At 46.2% G+C, this 14,495-nt stretch overlaps 1 protein-coding gene across 5 annotated transcripts in view; it reads left to right on the top strand.

Moving 5' to 3' along the window:
- Positions 1-14,495, top strand: part of DCLK2 (doublecortin like kinase 2) — a 144,340-nt gene that overhangs the window by 86,287 nt on the left and 43,558 nt on the right. For all 5 annotated transcript variants that reach the window (XM_030564331.1, XM_030564326.1, XM_030564330.1 and 2 more), the window contains 2 exons: positions 5,687-5,759; positions 8,368-8,476. In XM_030564331.1, the coding sequence (XP_030420191.1) occupies positions 5,687-5,759; positions 8,368-8,476 (182 nt within the window). The remainder of the gene's footprint in view (positions 1-5,686; positions 5,760-8,367; positions 8,477-14,495) is intronic.

Raw genomic sequence — 14,495 nt, 5'->3', positions numbered from 1 at the left:
TGTTATGTGAAAACATGAATTCAGGATGTGACTTGAGGGAAGGCAAAGGTGAAGATTGCTAAACTGCACCACCCCTCCCCCCCAAAGTGCTACCTGCCACTGTGTGCCTCAGTGGAGCATAGCTGAGAATACTAGATTCAGGACAGACTGCTGAGAAATAGAGCAGACTCACCCGTCATCTGGTGGTTATTCTAAACTTCTGTCTTACTACACTGGTTTAACAACAAGTCAAAAATGCTGTCTCCTTAGGCATTCCAACCCTTGCTTCACCACCCAGCCACTGGACTTTATAATGAGTAGTTACTGAGAACGAATTTAATCAAACAAAAGATTCTTCTAATCTCAAAAGATCAGCTACATACCCAGGTCAATATATAACTCACATCTTACGCAATCACTGTTGCCAGTTTTTTAGTATCAAGTATTTAAAAGTTTATTTATAAGAGAAAAGAAAGAGGAGAGAGAGTTAAAATAGTCGAAGAATTCATATACATACAATCATTACAAAGTTCTTGTATCAGGTTTGTAGCAGTGATGTTACAGACTGCTGGCTTGTAAAGTCTCTGGTGCCTTCCAGAAGATTGGAAGGTCCTCAGTCCATAGTCACTATGCTCCCTTAGTGTAAATCCATAGTCCAGAGATTACAACATTGAAGAGGCAAAATGGAGATGTTGGTTCTTCTATACCTTCTCCCATGTGGATGGAATTTTTACTGTCTGAAACAAAGTCCCTTGCTCAGTGTGTGGAAAAAGTACAGACACAAGATGGAGTGCCGGGTCACATGAGCAAGTCACATGCCATTACCCATATTCTAGCTAAAGCATTCACAGGAAGGCTTACCAGGCAGGGACAAGCTTCTTCTGTGGCCTACTGTGAGAGTTAAGTGGTGTTTAATGGGCCATCAATTGAATAGTCCATTCACAATGTGCAATCTGGCTCCAATGTAGATTTTATGTGGTGGGTGTTACGCAGGAATATAGCACATATGTAGGATGCCAGCACTAGGGTGACCATGTGTCTCAACTTCAACCGGAACACCTGGTCGAAAAGGGACACTTGCAGCTCCGGTCAGCATCGCTGGCTGAGCTGTTGACTGTCCTGTTGGTGGTACCACGCAGCAGGGCTGGCAGGCTCCCGGGAAGCAGCCAGTATTTCCCCCCTCCATCTCCTATGCGTAGGGGCAGCAAGGGGGCTCTGCATGCTGCTTCTGCCCCAAATGCTATCCCCACAAATCCCATTGGCCGGGAGCTGCGGGGGTGACACCTGCTGACAGGGAGACATGCAGAGCCACCTGGCCCATGCCTCGGTGTAGGAGCTGGAGGGGGAACATGCCACTACTTCTGAGAGCTGCTTGATGTAAGTGCCGCCCAGAGCTTGCACTCCTAACCCCCTCTTGGGCCCCAACCCCCTGGTCCAGCCCTGAACCCCATCCCGCCCTACGAACACCTCAGTACCAGCCTGCACCCCAAGCCCCTCATCTCCAGCTCCACCCTAGAACCTGCATCCCAAGCCAAAGCCCTCACAACTCCCCAGCCAAGAGCCCCCTTCTGCACACTGAACCCGTTATTTCTGGCCCCACCCCGGAACCCACACCCCCAGCCCAGAGTCCATACCTCCTCCCACTCCTCTAACCCCTGCCTCAGCCCAGAGTCCCCTCCTATAGTTTGAACCCCTCGGCTCCACCCCCCCAGCCCAGAGTCCCTCCTGCACCCCAACCCCTTCATCCCTCTTGCATCCCAGCCCACTGCCTCAGCCTGGAGCTCCCTCCCTCACTCTGAACTCCCCATTTCTGGCCCCACTCTGGAGCCCTCACCCCCTCCTGCACCTCAGTCTCCTGAGCCAACCTGGTGAAAATGAGTGAGTGAGTGAGTGAAGGTGGGGAGAGTGAGCAACAGAGAGGGGGGAATGGAGTGAGAAGGGGCAGGACATGGGCAGGGCCACAGAGGAGGGGTGGAGCAGGGGGGTGGGGCAAGGATGTTCAGTTTTGTGCAAGCAGAATGTTGACAGCCCTAGCCAGCGCATAGCCAATATTTATAACTTCAGATACAAAATTGATTCATGCATATAAACAGGATAATCATATTTAGCATATCATAACTTTGCCGTTGACACCTTACAGGATATACTTTGTATATGATGTGTTGCAATTGTTTAAATGGCAATATCAATTATATAAATGATCATATCTCAATCATACAGCATCACACTAACGTACAGTACTTTTAATTCATAGCAGAAGTCCTAGCTAGATACAGAAATGGAGCTTAGATTCTAAAGTGATGGATGTATTCACAATTTTTAAGAGACAAGATAGTTCTACTCTTTTAGTTAACAGCACAAGATTAAACTACTCCACTGTCACCCTAGGGCCAAATTCTGCCTTTCAGTATGAATTCTTTGACAGCTGTTGCAGAAATTGGAGAGCAGAATAGAGTTCTCTTGGCCAAATCCTTCTCCTCAGAGAGTATGGTCCCTGTGATTGTACTGTGTAAGAGGAACAGGAAATGGGGAGTTTGTGTGGGCTGGGAGTAGATGAGGATTTCTTCTCATTTCCAGGCTGCAAAATGATAGTATGTTCATTGTATTAACTAATATAATCTCTGAGTTTCTGAGGAACCTGCAGTAATTTTTGTGCCTGTTTTTTCCCTTATTACATAGAGAATGGCTGGTAGACTGGTGAGTCTGTTTGCAAGTCCAGTGCCTTGACTCTTTCCCCATCTCGTGTGCATTGTGGTGCAGGGAGTGCTTATGGAGCTGTGCCTGCCAACTTAACTAGGGGAGCTGGCTGCTGGAATTGTCCCTTAGCTCTTCACAGAATAGAAAAATAACTTTCTAATCTGTGGCAGGTTTTAAAAAATAATCTCTTTAACAAGACTACCCACAGTATTGCTATTATATCATGTTGTTGTATAAAAAGAAATTCAAGGGATATTGCAAATGCTGGTCATCTGAAAACATAAATATAGTTGCTCTGCTTTGTAAGTGTATGCACACAGACTATCTGCTTATATGTCCCTTCCCTTCCTCATCAATTTAGTGTCTGACCCCCTCACAGGCATTGGGAATTATTTCCCTATCTCACCAGAATGCTGCAAGGATTATTACCCCAATTTTACTGCTGAGGAATTAAGGCACAGAGGATCTGATCCACAGCCCATTAACTCCCGTTGATTTCAGTGGGTGGTGGATTAGACCTAAAGAGGTTATGACTTGCCCAAAGTCATGCAGTAAGTGTGGTAGAGCTGGGGCTAAAACCCTGAGTCCTAATCTAGTGCCTTAAATCTCTCACACCACCATCCTTCCTCTTGCCTTTCTGCTATTCTTGCCTGCATTTTTCTATCCCAGCTCATTATAGAGTAAGATTCTAGTACATTTTCACTATCCTGCATCTCACAAGGATAAAGCCATCTAGAAATGTGGATTGGATGATTTGCTATCTTAACCTATTATCACTTATTCAATGACATTTTTAAATCATAACCAAAAGAGAGATTAGATATTTTTGCTGATGACTCAGACTTTTTAGTTGTACAAAGATGGGTCAACATTATTATCCCCATTTTACATTTGGAGAAGCCGTAGCACTGAGTTGTTAAGTCACTGACTGACTGACTGAATTACAATCTTCTGTTAATGTCGTAAACAGGTCACCTGGATTCAGTTCCTAATCCTTTATAGCAACTAGATAATGCTGCTTTCGTTATGAATTAACTTATGCTGTTTAAAAGTTGTCAGTAGGAAGTGGCAACTATCCAGTTGCTGCTGACACTAACTGACAAGCAGCATTTTTTCTGTGGCTTCATAAAATTAAGTTGCATCATAGCTAGTTACTGTACCTTTAGCTGTGTTGTCACTTTAGATGCCACGGGAAACTTGAGCACTCATTAGCATTATGTGAGACTTTAACAAAATCTTTCTGCCAGTTCAGTTACTTCACTGACAGTAGTGCTAATGACTTAAAATATTCAGTAACGCGACAATGTTAGCTGAAATTGAAAATGCTGCACTTGCATTCCCAGGTGTTGTGCAAAGCCTTGTTTCAGCAGATATTGAGCTTAAGGCAGAGAAGCATTTTAATCCTTTGTGTGGTGAATGGTGAGAACTGTATTAATCCATGAAATAAGCGAGAAAAGGAAGCCCGGGGAACAAGTAGAAATATCTTGTAAAGGACGAAGGAGGGTGCTTTTAAATACCTATTAATTTAATAAAGCACCCATATGTTTTGAACTGAAATGGGAGCCTTGTAAAACTTAACATTCTAGTACATAAAACATTTTCACTGTTTGATTGCTTTCAGTTTATTCATTGCACAAGTCCCTGCCTCCTTTTACAATAACACTGCACTGCTTTATATATCACTGTGATGTATATAAAGGCAAGAACTTTTCTTAATTAGTTGTGAAGACCCTGTTAACATATAATACCTGTAAAATGGAATTACTGTGGGAAATGTCATCTTGTCTGAATTTCTCCTTAAAAAATTGTTTATTGTCTCTATATTTATATATAATAGTTATTAAAATATGCATTGTACAGCTGGGATGTAGAACAGTTAGGTGAATTCAGTTTCTCTTAGTTCTAAGCATTCACTTCAGTAACAGTATAAAAAAAAACCCACTCAGGGTCGACTCTAGCTATTCCAGGGCCCTATGCAGCCCCCCTGCGGGGTGTGTGTGGGGCCCCAGGCTTCTGCGCGGGGGAGGGCAGGCTGTCTTGGGGGGCGGGGAGGAACCACCCCCCTGCACTCACTGGCAGCGCAGCTGGGGCCAGCTTACTGCACTTCCCGCCGCTGGTGAGTGCAGGCCCAGCCCACCTGCAGTCCTCAGGGGATGGGGGTGGGGCTAGGGTAGAGCAGGGGTGGAGGCTTTGGGGAAGGGGTGGAGTGGGGGTGGGAAGAGGCGGGACAGGGGCTGGAGCAGCACGCAGCTGCGTAGGGCACCAGAAAATTTGGTGCCCCAAATTCTCTGGTGCCGTATGCAGCTGCATACTTTTTGAATGGGTAGGGATGGCCCTGCCCCCACTAAATTTAAAGCTAATTTTAGTGCTCGTAGAGGTGCCAGCCTGCCAGCCCTAGATATTGAAATTCTCCTTTAAGACATAGAAATTAGTGGTGGCAATGCAAGCCTCCCTATACCACCCTCCCAGCATGCCTCAGTGCTAATCTAAAGAGACTATGCATCAGGGTGAGAGGGAAGTTCTATTAATGAAACTACAAACAATACCAGTTGGGATGGTGGACTTTAGGTTATGGACTGAGACCACCGATTCGTCGTATATTGGCCTCTGAACTATGTTTAGCTATGACTCTTGGCTACTACAGGTTTTGAATCCGGCTTAGATGTGAAAACTTTTTCAGTCTTTACTGGTCCTTTGGTTTAGGGGAGGACGGAATTTCCGTTCCCCACACTGACCCTATAAAGCTAAAGTATCACTTCACAAAAGTAGAGGGAATGTCATTTGCTGTGATTAATGCCAGTGAAATCAGTGGTGTGACTCCTTTCATAAACAGGGCCTCAGGACTGGGATCCCAGTCTTTATGGGCAGGCCTAGTGCAAGGTAACTATGTTGAATAAGGATAAAAAATTAATATGTATAAAAATTAAATTGGGGAAGATAACTCGTTTTCTTATTATTCATTTTAGTAACTTTATTATCAGAAATAATGGACTTGTGCATATTTCCATAGATTCCTCCACACTGTGGCTCTTCTTCCATTGTGAATGGTGTGCCTGAACTATTCCATTGCATAAGTCCTGAAGGTAAGCATTTAAACCACTGTTTGCTACTAACCTTCACAAAATCCTTGTTCACCTTTAAGTGACTTTGTTAGCTCAGTGATACTAGACAACTGCTAGCAATCCATCAGATTTTAATCTTAGATCCTTGACATTCCTTAGTAGGTACTGACTGTTTGATAAACCGTTACTGCACTTGCTATATCAAGTTTGTACAGTGAGAGAGATGAATTCGATTCTAAATAATATTGTCCCTTTACCAAATGGTAGCAGATTTTTAGACCTTACAGGTCAGTTTCCCATTGGAAGAGAAATCACTGTCAGGCTATTATCAGTGTTTTATTTACAAAATGTACCTACACCTTGTTTCCTTTCAACAAAATGTCACAAGATGCACATAGGAAAATGCCTCTTTCAGAACCGTGAGCTGAAGCCACCACTGTCCTCCTATAAAGAGGCAGCTGTCTTGAGCCTCTTTCTCTTCTGAGTTCCCCTGGAATCTCACTGCTCAAAACATTGACTCAGCTCCCTGGAATTTACACCTGGGAAACCCTCTAACCCAAAGCTTGGTCACATGGTCTTGCAGTATGGCCCTTCTTTACGCAACAACACACAAGAATTTCGGAAAAAGTTTCACTGTCCAGAACATGCTTTAATCCACACAATCCCATTAATGACTGCCCGGATGCAGAGAGAGTTTCATCCAGAGTCCTTAACCTCAACAACTCATAACGTGCATGCCATAGCAATATCTTCATTAATACACTCCTCTTATAACTTGATTTATATGTTACAAGCAGCAGCTCTGGTCTAAAATTTTTCTTGATGTATTGACTTCGGGACTGAGGCTCCCCTTACAAGAAGATTTCTTTGTTTCTAAAGATCTGACCTGAGGTATTCAGCCTGCCAGCGTTCAAGGTTTTTCACCCAGTCCATCTTTATAGCATTATACTAGTCCATATTTATAATCATCTCCTTGCTCCCAAGCAACATTATCCCCAGCTTCAACATCACCAAGTCATTCTGGAAAAAGCTGTAGGATGCAGAATGAATAAAAAGCCCTGCTCTTCAGTCAAATCCCAGTGGGCACTTTAGAGTGATACAGTCAGCCCATTCATGGAAATTATGAACGTTGTGTCTATGGTGACCCCGCAAAAGTAAGGTGTTTGTAGTTGGATTGGAACTGTAGTCTTCCTCATGGTAGCCCATTTTGCTGCAAGTGGAGTCATCAGACCAGCCAGCCCCTCATTCTAAACTTACCTTTTCAGTTCTGTAGGAGATCATCTTATGGATAAATCTCTATGACCATTGTGGGAACTTTGTTAATCTATTTGTTTTTCATTACCAAATAAATAATCTGTTGAGAATAGGGAGGCTAGTAAAAAATTTATGATCTTGTTCCTACAAAAATACTTGCAAATTGATGTCTCTTAATGTGTGTGAAAGAGTGGTGGTAGTCAGGGTGGGAGAGCAAGACAAGAAACTTAATAAAGAACAGGTTTTAAGGCCATGATCTACTTTACTTGACGTCTATTTCCAGTGTAGATAGAAGTGTTGCTAGGATCTAAAACTAGTTCTTATCTCCTTTAATAAAGCGATTAAGTCTTTAAAATGGGATGACACTATTATACTGTAGAACTAACTGGTTTTAAGGAAAGATACAATGTTTTAAAAAAAAACCCTTAACATTAGCAGTTATAAAACTTATCTGTAGTTTGGCACTATGACAAGAAATTTGGTACATAGAATTTCAGTGCCAAATTTTCTAGACAACTATTAGCTCTGACTAGCTAACTTCTAGACCTGACTAGCTCTTTAATGAAACATATCAAAGACGATGAGATCCATAGGCAATATTGTCAGTAAAATGTAATGTCTCTTGAATGTTTTTGGTTTAATTTTAATACACAAGCAAAATGTAATTGCAGTCTTCAATATTTAGTTGGATATGTTGTTGCACCTTAGAGAAAGTCTTGGATAGGTGGTTTAGCCAAGAGACTTGTATGATAGCTGCTGTCTGTGCTAAGCAAGGAGGAGTCAAGAGTTGTTACTTTTTTATGGTATAAGAAGAGCCTCAAACAACATAAAATATGTTTAATTAGTCATCTGAAATTTTCCTCATTAGTTAAATGCATAAATAACTGTCTTTTTTTATTACCAAATTTTTACTATTTTTCATGAATTTGTAATTCCGTTCCTTTTTTCCTTTTTTTTTTTTTTTTTTTTTTTTTTTTTTGTGCTCAAGGAAAACACCAATGAAAACTAAATTTGAAAAAGAAGGCCCTCTTAATAAAAAGCTAAATGTGTCAGGACACGGCTGGAGTTAAACATTTAACTAGAATTTCTGTCACCTTTGGGATTTGTCAACATAGAAATGACAATAATATAAGAAAATGTTTTTCTTATATGTTAACAAGGACAAGAAGGTCACACAGCTCTGATTAAGCTTTAACAGTTCTTGTTGCTCTTTTGAAATAAAAACAAAGGGACAGATTGTACTGAACATAGTTTATTTTTACATTTCTATTTTGTTTCTAGGAATATCTACATTGTACTCTTGAACTCTGTGGGGATATGCCATATTGCTGATGTCTCTCTCCACCTTACATTATTGTCCTTGCTTTTTGTGCAGGTGTGAATGGAAACAAGTGCTCAGGGTCATCCACTATTCTTGAGAAATACAGAGTGGGAAAGGTGATTGGTGATGGCAATTTTGCTGTAGTAAAGGAGTGCGTAGAACGGTAAGCAAGGAAGTTGTTTAGCTATTTTTCAGTTCTATATCTTTTAAGCTTTTGATTTAATTAAACAGAATCCATTGTGTATGTCTCAGACAATGTGTATATACAGTATGTGGAAAATATACACATAGGTATACATAGTATAAATGTATGTCTATCAATAGTATGTATGACAAAACAAAAAAAATCACAAAAAGTCATGATAGTGCAATAATAAGAAATAAATATGGCTGCTGCTTCTTCGAGTGATTGCTCATGTCCATTCAATTTAGGTGTGTGCGCTCACCACATGCACCGCTGCCAGAAGTTTTTTTCCCTCAGCAGTATCCAGGGAGGACCAGCTCTGGCACCCTGTGGAGTGGTGCGCGTACGCTGTGGCATATAGGGCACCGCCGGCCCCCTCCAATCTCAGTTCCTTCTTGCCAGCAGTGACTGTGCATGGAACTTATGCTTCTTCAGCTAGAACTGTTGCTTTTTGTTCCTTTGAATTTATTTGCCTCTTGCAAATATTACTGCGTATAGTTTCCCTCTAGGTTAGTTCAACCTATTTGTTAAGTTAGAGATTTAGTAGGTCACTAAAGGGACTTCACCTTAGGAGGGGCATGCCCCAGTCCCCAGGCTTTAAACCCCGTGATCACTGTAAAAGGTCCAAGCCCATTAGCAATCCACATAATAGTTGTTTATGGTGCTTGGGTGAAGGTCACGTTAGTGATAAGTGCAGAATCTGCAAGTCCTTCAAGCCCAGGACAAAGAAAGAGCGTGACATTAATTTGAAGGCGCTTCTGATGGAGTCTGCCCTTACCCTGATGCTGGAACAGTGCTCCGATTCAACACCAAGCACCATGACCTTGGTGCACAGCGTCCCGCTGGTACCGTCTATGAGCTGGCACTGATCTCCTTCTGTGGCTCTAGCCAAGAAGCCCAGGAAGAAAAGAAGGTCTCCAGTTTCCCTCAAGGGAAAGGACAAGTCGGGGGTGGACCAAGCCCCTGTCTCTGGTGCCTCTTCGCACCCTTAGGGATTCCGGGCCGCAGCTCAGGTTGAGTGGTGTAGCCCAGCCTGTTCCCCGCTGGATAGCAGCAGAGGTCCTCGTCAGCTCTGGGTGCCATCCATACCAGAGGCCCTCAAAGCAGCGCAAGACATTATGTCCCTCCTGGTAAGCCAGCATTGGGACCACCACAGTCTCCACCTTTCTGGCAGCGCGCGCTCCGTCACGGGGGATGTCCCACCAGCGGTCACCCTCTTGCAGCTGACATGCTTCTGACTGTGATAGGCAGAAGTTTTGCAACCCATTCTGGTCTCTGGACCTTTGACAAGGGCAGAGAGGCTTGAGGCGCAGCTCATGGTGACTGGGCGCAGACCTTTGGAGGCACGTGCCCCCTGGCAGGAGTTTTGGTTTCGGTGCCCGAAATCTCCGTGGCATCAGTGCTGCTCCAGGGACAGGTAGCATCCCCCAGGGTTGCGTCACCACGTGCAGCTGCATCTTCATGATGCCAAGCCTACTCTAGTTCCCGAACCTTGCCCACATCCCAGTATTGCTCATTAAACGTGAGGCATAGATCGCTGGCCCGGGGCTGTTGCGGATCCGCCAAGCACTGCTTGTCACTGAGGCCCCAATCCAGACGCTCGTCAAGGTCAGCCAGATCCAACTCCGAGGGGGGCAACCAGTACCGATCAGGACAGAAGCACCAATCAGCCCCATCTTGATCACAAAGAAGCAACTCTGGCTCAGGTTCGAAGCAAGGTTCCATAGTGGCAGGATAGGCTCCAGCATCTACGGTGCAGACTATGTCGGCTGCACTGCAGCTGGGCTTGTGACCTCAGACTCTATGGCCAGCACAGTGGTATCCATAGAACCCATGGGGGTTCACTCAGCCCCCTCTGGCCACCTGCTCGGTGTCCAGAGCTTCAGAGAGACTGGCTACTGCCCCCCTTCCAGTCCAAGAGGCCTCGGCTGCAGGCACCCCACAGGCACAGGAGAAAGTGGGTGAGCAAGCCGCCAGACCACCTATCATTGCAGAGGACCCCTTGGAACTGGCTTCTCCTCCTTATTGCCAGACAAGGCCATAGTGGGGCTCCCTCCACCAGTGCCCCAGGATGATCCTAAGGCTCATCAGGAGCTGTTAAAGAGGGTTGCTGCCAACTTGAGCCTCCAGATGGAGGAGTTAGAGGAACTCTCAGATTCCCTCCTAATGTTCTCTGGCCCATGGCCCCAGCTAGGGTAGCTTTCCCCCTACATGAGGTGGTCACTAAAATTACAAATGCCCTCTGGCAAACCTCCTCCTCCTTGCCTCTGATCTCCAAGAAGGTGGAGCACAAGTACTTTGTGCCATCCAAGGGCCACGAGTACCTTTATACCCACCCTGCTCCCAATTCCCTGGTGGCAGAGGCGGTCAGCCACAGGGAGAGACAGGAGACTGGACTTGTTTGGACGTAAAGTTTATTCGTCCTCTAGTCTGCAGTTGCAGGTGGCCAACCATCAGGCCTTACTAGGCCGCTATGATTTTAATATGTGGCAGGCCATGACCAAGTTCAAGAGCATCCTTCCTGAGGCTTGTAGGAAGGCATTCCGAGTGATCCTGGATGAGGGCTCAACTGCAGCCAGAGCAGCTCTCCAGGTGACATCGGACACGGCAGACACCGCTGCCTGTACCAGGGCACTGGCCATCTTGTTGTGTAGGGCTTCGTGGCTGCTCCTCTAGTCTTTCCTCGGAGGCTCAACAATCAATGTAAGACCTCCCTTTCGATAGGCACACCCTGTTCGCAGAACAGATGGACATTAAGCTCCGTGGCCTGAAAGATTCCCTCACAAGCCTGAAAACATTGGGCCTGTACATCCGTGGCCCTGCCTGCAAGCAGTTTTAAGCCACAGCAGCCTTAGAGCTAGGGGAACCACCCTCGCCAGGAGCCTCCCCACAAAAGATCCAGGGGCTACAAGAAGCACCTTGGCCACCAACCCCCGTTTACATCCCAGGCGGGCTCAACTCGCTGTAAGCAGATGGGCTAACAGCCATTTTGAGGGTACATCAGAGGGTGACCTACTGGACTGTTCCCCAGATCCTTCCTCCCCTCTGTTTTGCCAACTGTCTTTCTTTCTTCCTTCCTCCCTGCGTGGGTGTCTATAACATCAGACCAATGGGTCCTCAATATGATGGTGCAGGGTTACAGTTTTCAGTTACTTTCTACCCACCCTCCCTCCCCATTCCACTTCAGGGACCCCTCTAATGAGAATCTTCTCATACAGGAGGTAGAGGGTCTGCTCCAGCTGGGAGCAGTGGAAGTAGTTCCTGTGGAGTACAGGAACAAGCAGACATGCCAAACCTGCAGAAAAAACGCAGAAATTAGGCTTGTATTTGTCTTAATTGGCATTTGGGTTGCTTGTGGGCTAGTTTTTGGCTTGTAACTTGTTGCCTTTTTTTTTTTTTTTTTTTAATAGGCTCCAGGCAAGCAGGGACAAGTGTGGGGGAGAGACACTGTGCACAGCAGGCCCACCACAATCCCAGACTGCACATGGTGGGAGGATCTAGTCACATAGAGTTTTGGGGTTCTTGGGGATTGTCTTGTTTTGGCCTTGTTTTGAAAGGGATTAGCTTGATGTTCAGCTTATTGTGAAAGCTGGCAACTGTAGGAACAAGGGGTTCTACTCTCGATACTTTTTAATCCCCAAAGCCAAGGGCAGTCTGCGGCCCATACTAGACCTGCGGAGCTTGAACTGCTACTTAGCGAAACTGACATTCCGCTTGATCTCCCTGGCTTCCATCATCCCCTCCTTAGATCCAGGAGACTGGTAAACTGCCCTCCATCTGAAAGATGCATACTTCCACATTGCCATCTTCAAAGGAGGCAGACGCTTCCTCTGGTTCACAGTAGGTCCTGACCACTATCAGTTTGCAGTCCTCCCATTTGGCCAAGTGCATGTCAGTGGTGGCAGCTTACCTCAGATGTCGGGGTATCCAGGATCTATCTGTACCTTAACAACTGGCTCATCAAGGGCAACTCCAGGTCCAAGGGAACATCGCAGTGCTGCTAGCCACGTGCCGTCGCCTCAGCCTGTTGGCAAATGACAAAAAATCCACATTCGTTCTGGTACAGAGGATAAAGTTCATCCGAGTGGTGCTCGACTCGACCTGCATCAGGGCATTCCTGCTGCTGGAGAGATTCAAGGCACTGACAGACCTCATTGTGGAAATCTCTGCATTTCCCCTGACTATGGCCAGGGTTTTCCTACGCATACTAGGTCACACGGTAGCGTGTACATATGTGATGTGCCACGCCAGGTCCTGGATGTGACCCCTGTAGCAATGGCTAGCAACTGTCTACTCCCAGTCCAGGGACCACCATCCCTGGAGAAGGTCATCACCATCCCTGCGTTGGTACTTATCTTGCTGCAATGGACCAACCCTGGGAAAGTCCTGGAAAGAGTTCCCTTCATCAGCACTCCTCACTCAGTCGAGGTTGGTTTCAAATGCCTCAGACCTCAGAAGGGGCACGCACCTCAGCACCCTCCAGAACCAAGGTATGTGGTCCCCAGAGGAGTCAATGCTACACATAAACATCAAAGAGCTCAGGGCAGTATGCAGAGCATGTGTGGGCTTCTTACCTCACCTGTTGGGCACAGTGGTCAGAGTCCTTACGGACAGCACAGCCTCGATGTTCTACATCAACAGACAAGATGGAGCATGATCTTTGGCCCTTTGCCAAGAGGCACTCATCTGTGGGACTTCTGCATCAACCATCTAGAAGCGTGTCACCCTTCAGGTGCCAGGAACATGCTAGCAGATCAGCTAAGCAGGGATTTCTCCTCTCACCATGAGTGGGTGCTCCACCCAGAGGTAGCCGGCATGATCTTCCTGAGGTGAGGAACTCCCCAAGTGGATTTGTTCACCAGCAGACAGAACCAGGAGGTGCCACAGGTTTTGCTCCAGACAGGGTCTGGGCAGGGGGCTCCCTCTCCGATGCCTTCCTCCTGCCGTGGGCAGGAAGCCTGATGTATGCGTTCCCTCCAATTCTGCTCATCAGCAAAGTCCTAGCGAAAATCAAGAGACAAGGCTCAGCTTATCATGCTCGCCCCGGTGTGGCCTCGCCAGTGCTGGTTCAGGACACTATCAAGCTTATCTGCTGTCCCTCCCTGGCCCCTGCCAAACCGACCGGACCTGCTGTCACAGGATCACAGCTGACTCTTGCACCTCAAACTCATGTCCCTCCACCTTACAGCGTGGATGTTGTGTAGTTGAACCCGGATGAACAGGCCTGTTCAGAAGGGGTCCAGAAGGTCCTCCTCCAGAGCAGAAAGCCCTCAACTAGGCAGACCTACCTGGCAAAGTGTATGAGGTTCTCCTGCTGGGCGGCTGCACAGGGCATCTCCCCTTCACATTCTCCGGTGCAGTCAATCTTAGATTACCTGCTCCATTTAAGAAGCAGGGCCTGGTGCATTCCTCTATTAGGGTGCAGCTGGTGGCTATTTCAGCCTTTCATCCGCCAATCCAGGGGCAGACAGTGTTCTCCCATGACATGACTGTCAGGTTCCTTAGAGGGTTCAAGAGGCTCTTTCCTCAAGTTCAATTCCCGACCCCTCAGTGGGATCTCATCTTGGTTCTGTCCAGGCTCACGGGTCCGCCCTTTGAGCCTTTGGCCTTGTGCTCCCTGTCTCACGTATCATGGAAGGTAGCTTTCCTAGTGGCAGTGATGTCAGTGAGGCGAGTCTCCGAGCCCTGACCTCAGAACTACCATACATGGTCTTCTATAAGGACAAGGTCCAGCTCCGGTCTCACCTGGCCTTCCTTCCCAAAGTGATGTATGCTTTCCACATGAGCTAGGACATCTTTCTTCCAGTCTTCTGCCCTGAGCCCCATGAGACTAATGAAGAGAGGCATCTTCACACTTTGGACATAAGAGAGGCCCTAGGTTCTACTTAAACTGGACAAAACCTTTCGGTAGGTTGACTCAGCTTTTCATCTCTATAGCTGATAAGATGAAGGGCCTCCCAGTGTCCACAAAAAAGATTTTTAATTGGATCACATCTTG

This window comes from Gopherus evgoodei, chromosome 5 (assembly GCF_007399415.2).
Source record: "Gopherus evgoodei ecotype Sinaloan lineage chromosome 5, rGopEvg1_v1.p, whole genome shotgun sequence".
Lineage (NCBI taxonomy): Eukaryota > Metazoa > Chordata > Testudines > Testudinidae > Gopherus > Gopherus evgoodei.
Note: the sequence above shows the minus strand (reverse complement) of the source record. Positions and strands in the feature narration are given on the sequence as shown.